The sequence below is a fragment of the Thermobia domestica genome, chromosome 13 (genome assembly GCF_964235325.1).
Source record: "Thermobia domestica chromosome 13, izTheDome1.hap1.1, whole genome shotgun sequence".
Classification (NCBI taxonomy): Eukaryota; Metazoa; Arthropoda; class Insecta; order Zygentoma; family Lepismatidae; genus Thermobia; species Thermobia domestica.
In genome coordinates this window covers 139,936,895-139,953,165 of record NC_137466.1, presented here as the reverse complement: position 1 = coordinate 139,953,165, position 16,271 = coordinate 139,936,895, and the positions used below count along the sequence as shown (strand labels likewise).

The following is a 16,271-nucleotide window of genomic DNA, read 5'->3' as shown; positions in this document are numbered from 1 at the left end:
CAAAAAGTTATATGCGAATAGAATATTATGAATTACTTTCCCTGAAAGAAATCTCAATTTTTGTGATATACGGTAACAGCAGAGTGAAAACCTACCTTTAATTGATCTACTTAATCCTTTATGTTTTCTGTCATGGTTTTTCACATAATCTTTACTAAGTCCCTTCTGCTTTAAAAAGAAAGCATGGTATTCGTCCCAAGAAACCATACCTGTAAAAGATTAATGATATTAACTATTATGTGAACTATATGTCTTTAAAATATTTAAACGAGGGTAAATCAATATATAAATAACAAAATTGTACGGAAGTGTAAAACTTTAACCGAAGAAATTGGGTTTATTTCTCCATATAATCTTCATGTACATTTAGGCACTTGCTCCAGCGTTTCATGAGTTCCTCAAAGCCAGCAGTGAAGAATGTTCCTGGTTAGTATATAACCCAACTAGTAATCTATCTATTGACCCCCGCCATATCCTGGAGGGAAACTACATGGAATGAAATCTAATTATGACATCGAAAAATCGAAAGTCATGGGAATATTCCGTTGGAACGCGCCCTTACGGGTCAGAGTAGAACAAAGAGAACTTGAAGAACTCAATAATATTAAGTATGTGGGAAGTATTTTGACGAGAGACGCTTACTTCACCAAAGAGATCAGGTCAAGCATTCAACATACCCAAAGAACCATTCAACAAGAAAATGTCACTCTTAACTTGCACGTCTAATACTGGACTAAGAAGCTAGTTAAGTGGTATAACAGAGTACTGGACTATATGGTTCAGAGACTTGTACATTACGAAAGTTAGAAGAGAAATATTTAAATAGCTTTGAAATCTGGTGTTGGAGGAAGATGGAGACGATAAAACAAACAGAGAGAGTAACAAACGAAGATGTTTTAAAACGGATAAGAGAAAAGAAGACGCTTTTAGCCAGTATCCTTAGTAAAAAAGCCAATTGGATTGGACACATCTTGCGAAGAAACTGTCTTTTCCATACCGTCATAGAAGGAAAGAGGGAATGAAATTGAGGAATAGGAAGCACACAACTGATTGATAAAACTAGTCAACAAGATTTTGGCATAGAAATGAAAATACCTGATTCTAATAGAACTATTCATGTAGAATTCGAATCTGCAATCAGTTTTTCTCCATCATCCTCAGTTTTCCCGTAACAGAGGGATTTTCGGGAAATTTCCCTTTTTTAAACCATTTTCATACCTGTAGCTCGGATACCCTTAGGTATATAAACACACAAATTATATTGTATGTTAGCTTGATTTATACTTAGTAAGCCCTCTAGGTTTCATAAGAATCGCATTATTCTTTCTAGAGAAATAAACATATTTATATAAAAATATGCTATGTGTACTGTTTATTTTACCATATTCATTAGTGCAGATAAAATCACATAACTTCCACGAAAATTACAATATAAGCACGGTTTATACCTCATTGGACTTCCAATAACACATATTTTCAATGTTGTGTACACCATGTCGCCATTTTTGTATGAGGGAATTTCTAGAGGGATTTTGTTGGAAATTCCCTCCAAAAAGTAGTTTATAAAATTTTTTGTCTCAACTTGCTATTTGTATATATTGATACAGAAACAGGAACTGTACTAAAACATAGTTTTATGTCTACTTAATAAATAATGTTAATTTTATATGAATCGCATTATTCTGTCTAGACATATAAACTATTGTGTCTATTTCTAGGTGATAAAGAATATACTATGCAAGACTTTTACCAAACACAAAAACCTAACGTTGACGTATTATTGTCAGCACATAGATGGATACTCAAATACAAGCACAAATACACTCATGCTTTCTGTGGAAAATAAGTCACTTTTTAATATTTTGATCTGGCAACAATGCATAACAAAATTGATGACTCACATAGCCTGATGACTGTTAGTAGCGTTGAGTGACGTGTTTTAGATGTAAGTTGAAGTGTTTGTGCATTGTGTAGTTCTAATAGGTTGTGTTGTGTGGTGATGCACTGAGTTAGATTACGTTTGTGCTGCTTCATGATTGATGGAGTGTAGATTCGTGTTTGTGATACCTTACAGGATACAAGATGCCGAGGAAATGTGTAAATCACCCGGACAAATTCTGTTATGTATGTAGGGAGCTGACATTTATATCGCAAAGTCGATGTTTTACTCAACTTGGGAGGAAGTGTTATCAGTTATATTTTGGTTGCTCTGTAGGAGACCAAGATAAGAATTGGACTCCTCACTACATTTGTTGTACTTGCGTGAAACGTCTGACTGGGTGGGCAAATGGTGAACGAAACATGAACTTCGCAGTACCGATGATCGGGAGGGAACCAAAAGATCATTCTTCAGACTGCTACTTTTGTATGACACAGATAAAAGGAATAACCAGAAAATCTAAGCACACAATACAGTACCCTAATTTGCCATCAGCAATTAGGACAGTTCCACACAGTGCAGAATTACCTGTACCAGTACCTCCTGCTCATCTTACGGTAAATGAGGATTACGTACTTGAGGCAACTACTGAAGTTCCAAATGAAGAAGATGATCCTACTTATGTAGGAAGCACATCTACATTGGATCTCCATCTGATAACTCTGGGTGAACTAAATGACCTCGTACGGGATTTAAAACTCTCCAAGATACAGGCAGAACTTCTTGCTTCTAGACTTAAAGGCTGGAATCTGCTCTATCGTGATACTAAAGTGTGTATTTTTCGAAACCGTCATACAGAGTTTCAAAACTACTATTCTCAAGAATGTATTGTAATAATGTCTGTGCTGTGATGGATACACTCGGACATGCACATATAAGTACAAAGTGGAGATTGTTTATTGACTCTTCCAAAACTAGTTTCAAGGCTGTCCTTTTGCACAATGGCAATATATTTCCTTCAGTGCCTTTGGCTTATGCAACTAATTAGAAGGAAACATATGAAAACATCAAAATAGTGTTTGAAAGAATTTAGTATGAGAAATACAACAGGACCGTTTGCTGTGATTTAAAAGTTATTTCTTTGTTAATGGGTTTGCAGCTTGGTTATACGAAATGTTGTTGCGAATGGGACAGCAGGAACAAAACAGAACATTATATCAAGAAGGAATGGCCAAAGCGTGTATTAACTCCTGGACAGAAGAATGTTGTTTATTCCTTACTGGTGAGCCCTGACAAGATAATTCTACCTCCTCTTCACATAAAGTTGGGGTTCTTCAAAATCTTTGTTAACGCAATGGACAAAAGTAATACAGGATTTTGTTACCTCAAGGAAAAATTTCCTCGGGTTAGTGACGCTAAAATCAAGGAAGGGATTTCTGTAGGCCCCCAAATAAGATGTTTGATTCGTGATCAAAAATTTGAGGATCTCTTTAACTCCGGTTGAAAAAAAAAAAAAAAAATGGTGTTCATATAAATGTTTAACAGAGAATTTTTTAGGGAACCAGAAAGCCTCAAATTTCCGTAAAAATGGGTTGCAACATGTCCTTCAAAGTTCACTTTCTAGACTCCCACCTGGATTTCTTTCCTGAAAACCTTTGTGCATGGGGAACGTTTTGTGTTAGTGATGAGCATGGGGAACGTTTTCATCAGGACATTTCCTCCATGGAGATGAGATACCAGGGACAATGAAGTTCACAAATGCTAGCTGATTACTGTTGGACACTCAAAAGAGATGTTCCAGAAGTCAAACACAGAAAAAAGTCGACAACTAAAACATTTTAGTTAAGGTAAGTAAGTGTTCATTTATTAAGAAGATACCACTCACTTCTTTTGTATTATTTATTAAGTAGACATAAAATTATGTTTTAGTGTAGTTCCTGTTTCTGTATCACTATATACAAATAGCAAGTTGAGACAAAAAAATCTTATAAACTACTTTTTGGAGGAATTTCCAACAAAATCCCTCTAGAAATTCCCTCATGCAAAAAATGGTGACACGCTGTATACATCATTGAAAATATGTTTTATTTCAAATCCAATGAGGTATAAACCGTGCTTATATTGTAATTGTCGTGGAAGTTATATGTGATTTTATCTGCACTAGTGAATATGGTAAAATGAACAGTACACATAGGATATTTTATATAAATATGTTTATTTCCCTAGAAAGAATAACGCGATTCTTATGAAACTTAGAGGGCTTACTAAGTATAAATCAAGCTAACATACATACAACAACATACAATAATTTGTATGTTTATATACCTAAGGGTACCCGAGCTACAGATATGAAAATGGTTTAAAAAACGGAAATTTGAGGGGAAATTTCCCGAAAATCACTCTGTCACGGGAAAACTGATGGTGATGGAGAAAAACTAATTGCAGATTCGAATTCTACATGAAAAGTTCTATTAGAATCAGGTAATTTCTTCCGTGTGCCAGAGAAAAAGTTTTTTTTTTTCTTTCTTTTTTTCTAGTGTAATTTGAAAAACGGAAGGAAATATTGGGAGTTATAAGGGAAAGCTGAAGATCGAGAAACATGAAAGAAACATTTTAAGGTCCAAATATTAAATAATAATAGTAATAATAATAATAAAATCATTCATTCTTTCACTACTCCTTCGGTTATGCTTGTTTAGTCACTGAACCTGATGATTCCTCTCTGAAAGTTAGTTGCGATTTAACTTAATCCCGCTCCTTCCAACTCCCACATCTTGGGTGAATCCTTTTATGCCTCATTCAAATCTTTTCGAGCTCATTTACTCTCTTATAACACATATACGTAGAGTAGACCATTTATCTTGAAATGTCCATGTAACTTTTCAACTAATACATAGAAAACATTGCCATGCAAACATCGGCAAGGGAACTTTGTCTGTCATACTTTGGAATATCATCAGATTAACAGAACCCAACATAAAATTGTATGTTTTAAAAGGCACTTCGTCAGATTATTACACATTTGAAGTCTCCATATTAAACGAACACATATATTACCACACTTATTATTTAGTTTTACACACTGAAGCGCTATAGTATCATAATCATCTAAATTTTGGAGGCTTCTACAACGATACTAACGCAAGTGAGACGACCTGGGAAAAGTGCCAAATACTATATGATGATTTTGAATAAATAAGAATAAAGTTACAAGGTTTGAATTTTTTTAAAGGTATTATTTTGAAAAAGTGCTTTAAAAGTATCAAATCCAATCAGTAGGCGTAAAAGTCGTTTACAGCAATTTGATATATCAGAGATATAATAAACCTTATTCAAGTCTGCAACATTTAAATGTAAATGCAAGAACTATATATATAAAAAAGTTTTAACGCCAAAAAAACAAAGGAAAACAACAACCAATTTTAAAATTTCCCCACAAATACATCATTTAAGCAGTATAGCAATCTCTACTTGTGTTTTTCACATTTTCGGAACGGTCTGAAATATCGAATTGCTGTAAACGGAATTACGATCTTTATGTCTTTTCAAAACCACCTACCTGAGTACTTTTGATACTCACTTAACCTCATTTTCGAAACAAGTCAAATTTTCAATTCCTTGTAACTGATTTATTCGAAATATCTCTTATCACGATAGCAGTATTCGACATTGAGATACTTTGAGTGATAACTGTTCAGTCCGTCTCATTGGACGTTCGCGGGTGATTGTGATGGTGCAGCGTCTTTAGTTTGCAACATTGAATTATAAGTGTGATATTGTATATTTTCGTTTAATGTGTAGATATGAAATTTGTAATAATCTAGCGTTGTACCATTTAAAAAACCACAATTCATATTAGGTTGTGAACAGTGTTAATCTGGTGATATTTCAGAGTATGTCAATGGTCAATGTCCACCTGCTGGTATTTGCATAGTTTAAAATTCCAACACTTTTGTTCATTAGTTTAAAAAATGCAAAAGTGTTTCCAGATGAATAGTCCACTCTGTATAGATATACAGAGTGGACATACATATAACACATATATATATATATATATATATATATATGAGTATATATAACTTCTAAGATTTCAGGTTCCTTTATTCCCTATATACATATATTTCGCTTTTTTACTTTAATTATTTTGTCCCTCCTTTTGTAACAGCTTAACATGATGATGTCAAGAGCTTAAATTGGCGAAAACTCGAAGACAATTGTATGTTTTTCACATAAACAAAAAAGATCCATTTTCATTTTAATAATCAATTCCGTGCTTACACATATACACCCAGTCAAAAAATGCAGCTTTTAGTAAATAATAATTTTGTTCTATGCTGGAGAGAAAATTTCCGTTAATCAATGGCCATTACAACTATGTATCATGTTGAGAGAGGCTTTTGATTCAGACGAGAGTGCTTGTACTATTCATTATTTGAAAACTTACTAACTAGCATATCAGATCATTTTATACAACAGATTGGAAGGCAAATAAATTCGATTATAAAGAAAAGAAAACAGCTTACCGTTCCTTGGATCATTATCAATTGAGGCAAAAAGTAAGAAATTTTCTTGTAAAGCTTGTGTTAAATGCTCCTGAATCTTCAAATTAATCCAAGTCGTCAGCTCCTCTGCACTTAACAAAGCATTTCCATCAGCATCAGCCCTGTTAACACGAATTATAATGTAACAAAGTAACTCATATTTAAATGTTCAATTGCAATCTTAAACTAAGCCACATATCACATTATATCAAACACACCTTAAAACAAATTAGAATCAATTGTTACTACAAAATGGTTTAATCAAAGGGTTTTAGAAAATATTGCTTTTAAGGTGTAAAAAACGGTAAGTTTATGTGTACCTACAAAAAAGAAAAACAAACATTGTGTTTAAATGATAGGAAGTCAATACGAAAAAATGTCATGTATATTTTATAGAATCAGTTACATTAATTATTTCCAAGTTTCATGTTTGACAAAAGACATACACATCTACGGAATCTTAATAATAAAATAAGCACAAAATAGGAACATATCAGAAACAAAAAACATACCAAAACAAACAACAAGAAGTAGTAATCTTTATTGCCACAGGAAGGAAAATCGAGTAGTTTTCAAGATATTGCAAATGTTCCTATTCAAGATATTGCAAATGTTTATGCAATAGTTATCTACAGGGAACATGGAGTTGAGTTGATTTTTTTAAAAGCGACATGAATGGAAAATTGACTACCCTGTATATATATATATATATTAGCAGAATACCCGTTCCTCGCACGGGGAGAACAGTTTCATTTTGGACATAAAGGGCAACAGAGGCTAAGTTTGGATTTAATCAGACTCGGAAGTGTTACTTTTCGCTTCAGCGACACCGAAAATTATGCAATCGATACTAATATTGATCATTTTTATATATCTCCCCCAACCCTCAAATTCGGGGCTGAATTTGGATGTAAGCGGAATCAGAAGTGTCAGTATTCACCTCAGCGACCCCGAAAACTGTGGCTTTGGCAATAATATCGGTTATACCTCCCCTCGCCCTCCCCCAAGGTGCAGGGATGAATTTGGATTTGAACCGCATCGAAAGTGTCACTGTTCATCTCAGCGACCTCGAAAACTATGGATTCGACACTAATATCGGTCATTTTCGATCGCTTTTAAATAAGTTCCCTCCTCCCTCTCCCTAAGTTGCACCGTCAAATTGAAATGATAAAACCCATCCCAGGAACGAACTTCATCTATGTTGAAAATTTGATCGAGATCGGTCGGGTGGTTCAAGAGTTATTAAGTTCTATTTATTTTTATATATCTGTTCTCTCCCCTCCCCTCCCCTAAGGTCTACCGTCAAAGAGAAATGATAAAAAATTTTCCCAGGCCTGCACCTCATCTATGCTGAAAATTTGATCGAGATCGGTCAGGTTGTTCAAGATGTACGAAGTCACAAACACAGTGACTTTCAAATTTATATTACATTATATTATATATTTATTTATTTATTTTAGATAAGTTTCCTTACCTTTTGAACACATCTTCGAGAACAGCTCTTGGATCCTTACTGCTCTCCTCCTCTTCCTCTTCTCCCAACAAAACTTCTTTTCTAAAACTTTTATTAATGTCCCCGTCACGCTCAATTCGCACCGCGTCTAAATGCTCTTGTTCTTTGAGATCACCCGTCAAAGGAACATCCACCTCCTTCTTAGGGTGGGATGAAGTGTGCCCAGAATGCAATGGAAGCGAGAGCATCCAGGCTACACTGAAGAGTCCTATGTACAGAAGGAGTGGCACAGCGATTACACGATTGCACAAGCAGCTGCATGTCTGCTTTCCATTAAATAAAATATTCTGTAATTTTATCACAAATGTTGCAGTCATTGCACACGTTACTATTTACAATGTTTGCTAAAAAAAGCATGTCCTACAGCCATCTGTAACGTAGAAGATATTCCTCTAATCTTCACATCTTCTTACAAATACCATTCTGTGAAGAAAGCAAAACAGAAAAAAAATAAATGTTACATAATAAATTTGTTAAAAATCTACCACAAAAGTCTGTAAGATGCTTCTTTATATATCAAATTTTAAAAATATGGAAAAAGCATATGTCTCCTGTCAGTACTATAAGCTGTTCGAAGTGAATCAAGAAGAAATTAGAATAACTGTTTGAAACTCGCTACCTTGAGAATCCAGGTACTGGTACAAACAAATTATAAATAACTTTGTGCGAGCGGTCCCGGGTTCGATTTCCGGTGAGAGAACACAGTCGAAAAGTGTAACAGCTTTTTCAGGCCAGCCACCCTGAGTAAAGTTTTTCTGGGTTTTCCTCACTCACACCACGCAAATGCCAGGATGGTGTTACCGTAACAGTTCCAGGCCGCTTCCTTCTTTCTCTACTGTTTTCTTCCTCCTCAACTGCCCGGGCACTGTGATGATCGAGGAATCTCTCGTGTGTGACGGGCTAATATAGCCATAGCTGCCGAAACCCCAAAAATCTAATTCCTAATACTGATAAATAATTTAGTACACCTTAATTAACACTCAAAGGTTTGAAAGAAGAGACACTATCTTATATACGCAATTTACGAGAGTTGTTACAAAAGTTCTAAGCCAACCTATGAACGGAGCAACAGAAAGTTTATGGACGTAGTCCCCTGATAAGTCAACAAATTTTGACCATCAATGTTCAAGTGCGTTAATGCCGCTGGTTAAAAAAAAAAAAAAAGAAAAAGAAAAAAAAGAAAGAAAAAGAAAAAAAAGAAAAGAAAAGAAAAGATATGTCGAAGACGTGTAAAATTTCATCTACGACATGCATCACGTCATCATCTGTGTCAAAATGAGTATCTTCCAGCTTCTTTTTGAGGTTTGGAAAGAGATGAACGTCAGGAGGTGCCATATCAGACGAGAAAGTTGGGTGGAACCAATCCGTAGCCGCAATCGTGAATTGCTGCCATTGGGATGACTGACTTGTGGCTAGAGGCATTGTCTTGATGGAGAAGCATATCTGCTGTCAGTTTCCCACGACGCTTCTGCCGAATATTATCACGTAGCTGTCGTAGAAGACCTGCATAGTATTCCCCAGTTACTGTTCGCCGCTTTGCAAGATAATCCACCATTACTATCCCTTCTGAATTCCAGAAAACTGTAGCCATCACTTTTCCTGCTGAGGCCACTGATTTGGCCTTCTTCGGTGGGGAATGAGGGTGTTTCCACTGCTTGGAACTTTGTTTGGACTCTGGTTGATAATGGTGGGCCCAGCTTTCATCTACTGTTATGAATCGAGTGTTAAATGCATCTAGATTTGTCCGGAAGACATGAAGATTGTACCTTGAAATGTTGCGTCTCGTGAGCTTTTGATCACGTCAAAAGTTTTGGCACCCATCTCTAGGAAACCTTGCTCATTCGGTCAACGTTTGCAATAGATAAGTCCACTGTCTCAACAATCTGCCTGATGGTAATTCGCTGATCATGCATGATGATTTCATGCACTTTGTCAATGTTCTCCTGAGTTAGTGTTTCCACGGGCCTTCCTGATCGAGTGTCATCTTCATGCAGGTTCTCCACCTCAAATTCGGCTGCCCATTTTTTCACTGTGGCATATGAAGGGACACTATCACCTATAGTAGCAACCATGTCGGCGTGGATCTTCTGTGGCTTTAAATTTTCTTGTGGAGATATTCAATTGAATATTCTCGTCTTCAATTTCTCCGTTTGGTCAGAGTTTGCTCACTCTTGTCTCTCTGGATCTGTGACAACAGAATAAAAGACGATATTAATACGAAATTTGATACATCATAGGAAGGTTCAATAAATACGGCCTAACAGTATTACATGTTTAGTTATAATATTTCTTAGTTAGGCTTATAATTCATGTAACAACCCTCGTCGTACGTTTCGAGCTCAACAATGGAGTTCTTTTTCCACCTTACCAACCCATTAAAGACAAACTACAATCTGGATCTACAACAACAAACTTCAACCTATTAAAGTTAGTGGTTGTAACTTTGTATTGTTAGTAAGGTGGAAGTTCTGTTCAAATTCTAGTCCAAGTGTCATTCAAGTTTTTATTATTCGATTTGAGTTTCGCGTCCCGTTTAACAGCAAGACTATATGAGATGTAGAACTGTAACTTAACATGGGATCCGGACAACATGAGCTTCTGCTGGGAATCGAATTCTGGTCTTCCATGCCAAAGGTGCGTACGATATCCACATAGCTACAAGGAAGCTTAAGTTTTATACAAATAATCAAGTCTACGAATTCTGAGGTACCTACACAACGAAAAGATAAGGTAGGAGTTCTGGAGAATTTGCAGTAGTTACTCAAATCATCTTTTTAAAATTAATCTAGTTAGTACAATAACGGTTCATAAACATTCAAATGAAACTAACAAAATCTTTAAATGTCCTACGATTATGCCTTTCGGGTAAAGGAGACGAATGATAGTGATGATTATGAAAAGTAATGAAAGTGAATGATTATGAAAAACAATGGTGGAATGAGAACGTGAGAAAATCGAGGGAACCCTGATAAATCCACACACATGATGTTCGCCACAAATTCAAATGACATGGGATCGAAGCACGGAACCCTTAGCACCAGACATAAGCGCTCTACCACTATGACCCCATATACAGCTTTTCGAATGCTTGTGTTAGGTTACATGTTTTCATGCAGTATGCTTTCTCGAACTACTGATTTCTCGAATTTTCAGGAGCTTACAATTCTGAAAGACACACTTTCGATTTTACATTTAAAGACACATGCCTACCTAAAATAACATTTAAGCATTCATGTTCTATTGTACACATTTAACTATGAAATTCTATTCTCGCACAAAGGGAATACGTAAAATCACATCCGTGTTTTGTGGGCCACACTTTGAACCATTCCCATATGCTTATATTTCGATTTCACTTTTGCAGAGTACCAAAAAGGTAGGTAATTCTACGTACAGAATAAGAAAAATATCCTATATTACATTCAGGAGTCAAATCCCTGGATCAGCTATCCTGACTGAAAGTTCCTTTAGTTCCCATCAAAATACACCATGCACATACAGAGATAATACCTCATGTGGCTATATTAAATAGATGTTTTTTTTTTAAAAAAATAAGAAGTCGTCTTTTTCGGAAGAACTAAAATGTTCGAAACTTTTTTTTTTATAAATAATTCTCATTTCCAGTTGCCAATTTGATTTCTTACAATAGAGACATACTCCGCGAAATACGCAACAAGAATTCGGGAATTTCCCGATCTACTTTCTGATTTAATTTTGAGCTTAGCGTCTCTTTTAGCAGCGAGGCTATAAGAGACGTAGACCAACGGCTCAACGTGGAATCCAAAACATGAGAGGTGGCCCCGAGTAGCGTAGTTGCTAACGGTGCGAGCGGTCCCGGGTTCGATTTCCGGTGGAGACACTCGGTCGAAAAAGTGTAAAACGCTTTTTCAGGCCAGCAACCCTGAATGAGGTTCTCCAGGGTTTTCCTCATTCACACCAGGCCAATGCCGGGGTGGTACCTAACTTTAGGTTCCAGGCCGCTTCCTTCCTTCCCCCATCCTTTCTTCCTTCCCTTTTCCCGGATTGTGTGCTCGCCGAGGGACGTCATCGCTCAAAACGTGAAGGGCTAAATGGCCTTAGATGCCGTAAGCCCAGAAATCTAAATTCTAACCTAACCAAACACATGATCTCAAGCTGGGAATTGAACACGGACTTTTCAAGCTAAAGCCACGTACGCTAACTGCTTAGCCAAAGGGGAGCTCCAACTTTTTTAATGCAACTTTTTTTTGTTTTGCATACAATAGGTGTAGACTTGACAAAATATGAGTTAGATCTTTGGGAATTTCCTTTTATAAGTGAAGCGCTTGCAAGATCTGATTTAAAGGGTATTATTTAGTTTCTCCCCAAAATCACTTTGTACTGAATCTGGCTTACTTAGAAGTGATTACGGTTCGTTATCAGTAATTGTAATGAGTATAAATAGTGTGGATGTATGGCATAAAACTACAGTGTATAAAACACGGCTTAAGTTCCAAAGTTGGGCGACCGTTTCCATGAAAATTTTTAAAATTTACAGGAAAGATATGGATAATTTAATCGTTTGTGTGCTTGATAATACATAAGGGTCTCGAAAAATATGTTCATTTGTTATATATAAGCGGTTATAAACATGGGACTATACGGCGAGCGTAGGAACTACTTGGCGCAAGGTAACCGAACAGTTGCATTGTGGGAAAGTAACGAGCATTTATGTTATCAACATGGCAAATGTACAAGAGCAATGAAGTAACAGTTTTAACATTAGTGAAGCAATACGTTGATAGCGGGCAAAATCTTTTAAAAGTTTGTGAAGAGTATGGATTAATGAACCTAACAACAAATTGCAGAAAATGTGGAAAAGATATAACAGCGAAAAAACGTGGCGAAAGCGGACGCCTAACTTCGGAATAAATGCCTAAAACACGAACCCACTTGCGCTAGATGGCAGGGTTGGCAAAAACCATGGTTTTTATTTAAAAAAAAAAACAAAAAAAACGGTTTTTTTGGTTTAAACCAGTTTTTATGGTTTAAATGATTTGCTCTATATATTCGTATCATATATGGACAGAAATAAGTTTGTTTCGCCTTGATGTTATTATGCAACAACCGGGTTATGCTGGAAGGGTTCACATAAGCTTAAAGGGGAATAAAAACCGCTTCTCGAGTTACATCCGAGAGAAATTGTCCTCCATTTGAACTCAGAACCAGGACTAATTGGCCACAAATGCGATACGTCTGCCGACTCACTCACGAAGGAATCCTGATAAAAAAAAAAAATACGTTGTACTGATTTCTACATGCTTCTTAATATAACTGTCAAGAGTTATTTCAGAAGGACAAAAAGATAAACAGTTGCACAAGTGAAACCATTACACAGAATTACATATGAACAATTTCAAAGTACTACGGAGTACAGAAGAACTAATTTAGTTCAAGTTAGTTAACAACGACTTTTATTGGTCCAAATTAAAGAAATACACCGACTTAATCTGCATATCAATAAGAAAAGTGAATAAAGATACGAATTATTTGAGTCCACTTTGGCTCAAACTCATTTATACATAAATAGATACCAAAGATACTTATTTCACTAAATTCCTCTCGTGGGGTCTGTATGACCCCCCCCCACACACACACACACAAAGTACGGCATTTTCGATGTATTTTATCAATAGTAAACATTGAAACGAAACAATATTTAGATTTTTTCTTCGATTGCAATTACATAACAATAATAACAACTACAAAAAAATAAACATTTATAAACTTGTAAAAAGTTCTTTTGTAGTATAATCTTTTTGAGTAATGAATGGGGAATTTAGGACTGAATATAATACGAATAATATACGGGAGTGAAACGTGATAACCCACAAATGTGTGTGCATCAAGATTTTACAAACACTTACACATTTTTTTGTTTTTTGGTTTAAACCAGTTGGTTTTTTTGAAAAAAACAGCTGGTTTAAACCAGCCAACCCTGCCAGATGGCCACTAAAAAGCACGAATGCTATCCAATCGAGTTAGGGCAGGAGCGCAGCAAGGGGGTCCCTGCGGTATCGAGGGGGTAGCGTCAGCGATGGTGAGTATACGCATAAACGAGGTGGTTTACAACGGCTCACTATAAGTCAGTTCCGGTTCCGGAGGCGTTGATGGATTTGGGAAGGATACTAAATGTCATCCAATTTAAATTATGGTATTACAAAAGAAAAGTCAGATTTGTGCATATGTAATTATCATAAGGATATTTTCACTGTTTAATGCAATTCTTTGTTTCCTTTCTGTGTGTGTAATTATCCAAAAAATAGTACTGAGAAAATAGAAATATATCTTAAGTCATTTCCTTGAGTGAAGCGTTAGGGCTTGAAAAAATTTGCATGCAAGTACTCGCCAGCTGAAAGATCCACTTGTCTGATCATTTTGCAGTAATAAAGTTTATAGAACAAAAAAATCACTGCCAAACCTACGTACGAAGTAAGGGAATGAAACAAAACGAACCCTAACCTATCCATAGAGCATGCTGAAAATCTGTCGGGGGTTAACGGAATAAAGCACTAATCTGCACCTTAAATACAATGAACTTGACATGTAACACTGGTAAATTCATTTGCTCACCGATATACTACAGATCTTCTTTGCTACAGGTACAGTCAAAAATATACGGAACAACTACACTGCAATGCCTTCGTATTCTGTGCGCTATCACTAAAAAGTAATAGTGTCCTAATATATAATTATAGGGCAAGTAAATTTATTACTCCTTGTACTCAAGATTCCTGTCTTTATCTTACAACTGCTCTAAATTTTCTAATCCTTTTTAATGAAATGGAACATTAAAACGTCCATCCTATAACTGTAACTAATAATTTATCAATTAGATCAATAGTCGATTAACTATTAATTCAACTCATATTATTAATATAATTTATGTTAGTAACTAACTTACCCAGCTGTCATCAGGACACATTACAACTAATACATTTACCATACACATCAACAGAGAAAGGTATATAAGACATAAAATTAGATTCATATGTTGGATTTTCACCCAGCATAACGCACATAGACATATAGTATCACTTTCCTACTAACCTACTTTCATAAGAAAGTTGTATTTAATTTCCATACCGAAGCTTGCCAATATCTACGAAGGTCTTTCTTTCTTTCTTTCTTTCTTCTTCACCATTATCGGTGATCCTTATCAGCATCAGCTATTATAAGCTAGTATGCTATAAATGTATGTAATTTGTTTGTTCAGCCAATACATGTCTTCCTTATTACAATTGAATGATTTTTTTTTTTTTGAAGCTATATTGTTTATGTTGTTATATTAGGTTTTTATTTTATTTATTTATTTTCCAAATTGCCATTGTCCAAATTTAACTTGAGATTTACTATCAGATGTGTTGGTTACATTTACCTTGATCATAATATAGCTTCATTGAATTTAATTTTCTTCTTTTTTTTTTTTGATATGTATTATTATTATTATTTTTTTCCTATAACATAATTCTTCTTCTCGGGTAATGATGTTAATTTTCATAAATAATTGTTGATTCCTGTATTCTTATGGCTGTATAGTTGATAGTAAGATATGAATGTTTTTTTTTTTTTTTTTTTTTATAAGTTGATACCAGTTTCCATCAGGAATTTTATAATCAGTTTTATTGAATTCCAATTATGAGATGCCAATATAAATTTATATGAAAGTGGAGTATTTTCATGCATTTTGATCAAAAGTTCATATAAGTTTTTTCTTATATTTTGGTACAATTCACATTCAAATAATATATGGTTCATAGTTCCAATCCCTTTATCACACCAACAGTGGTAGGTTTCCTTTTTTTTAATTTGGTATAATTTATATGGAGTCAACGCAGTACCAAATAATAATCTATAGTATATAATAACTTCTCTTCTTGACCAAGATTGTAGAATTTGATGGAAATTTTTATCTCTGTTATAATATATACTCCAATAAAGCTTTCCTGGCAAATTTGTCTGTTGATTCTTGTACCTTTGAATTTCATTTTTTACTATGTTTTTTAGTTCTGAATTTAAATTTTGATGGTTGATCTTTAGTGATATTATGATTCCTTCTGTACATGATTTCTTAGCAGCTAGGTCTATTGTATTGCTATTTTTTATGTTTACATGAGCTCTCATAAATAAAAAACGTATTGAGTAGTTCTCTTTGGTCAAAGATGAATAAAGATATTTTATATTGAGAATAATCCATGAAACTTTAGAGTTCCAGTGAGTATTACCTAGAGCATTGATTACACTTAATGAGTCTGTGCAAATTAATGCTTTGCGTATATGATTTTTTTTAATATATAATAAAGCTTGTCGTATGGCAAAT

At 35.0% G+C, this 16,271-nt stretch overlaps 1 protein-coding gene across 5 annotated transcripts in view; it reads right to left on the bottom strand.

Annotated features, from left to right (window-relative positions):
* The window catches only part of myd (stromal cell derived factor mayday), a 36,956-nt gene that overhangs the window by 15,597 nt on the left and 5,088 nt on the right, over positions 1 to 16,271 (bottom strand). The window contains exons 1-4 of one of the 5 annotated variants that reach the window (XM_081736589.1): positions 15,002 to 15,141; positions 7,895 to 8,356; positions 6,403 to 6,542; positions 96 to 209 (exon numbers count right to left, since the gene is read on the bottom strand). In XM_081736589.1, the coding sequence (XP_081592715.1) occupies positions 96 to 209; positions 6,403 to 6,542; positions 7,895 to 8,250 (610 nt within the window). In that variant the 5' untranslated portion in view covers positions 8,251 to 8,356; positions 15,002 to 15,141. The other 4 variants (XM_081736591.1, XM_081736592.1, XM_081736590.1 and 1 more) reach the window with 4 other exon arrangements.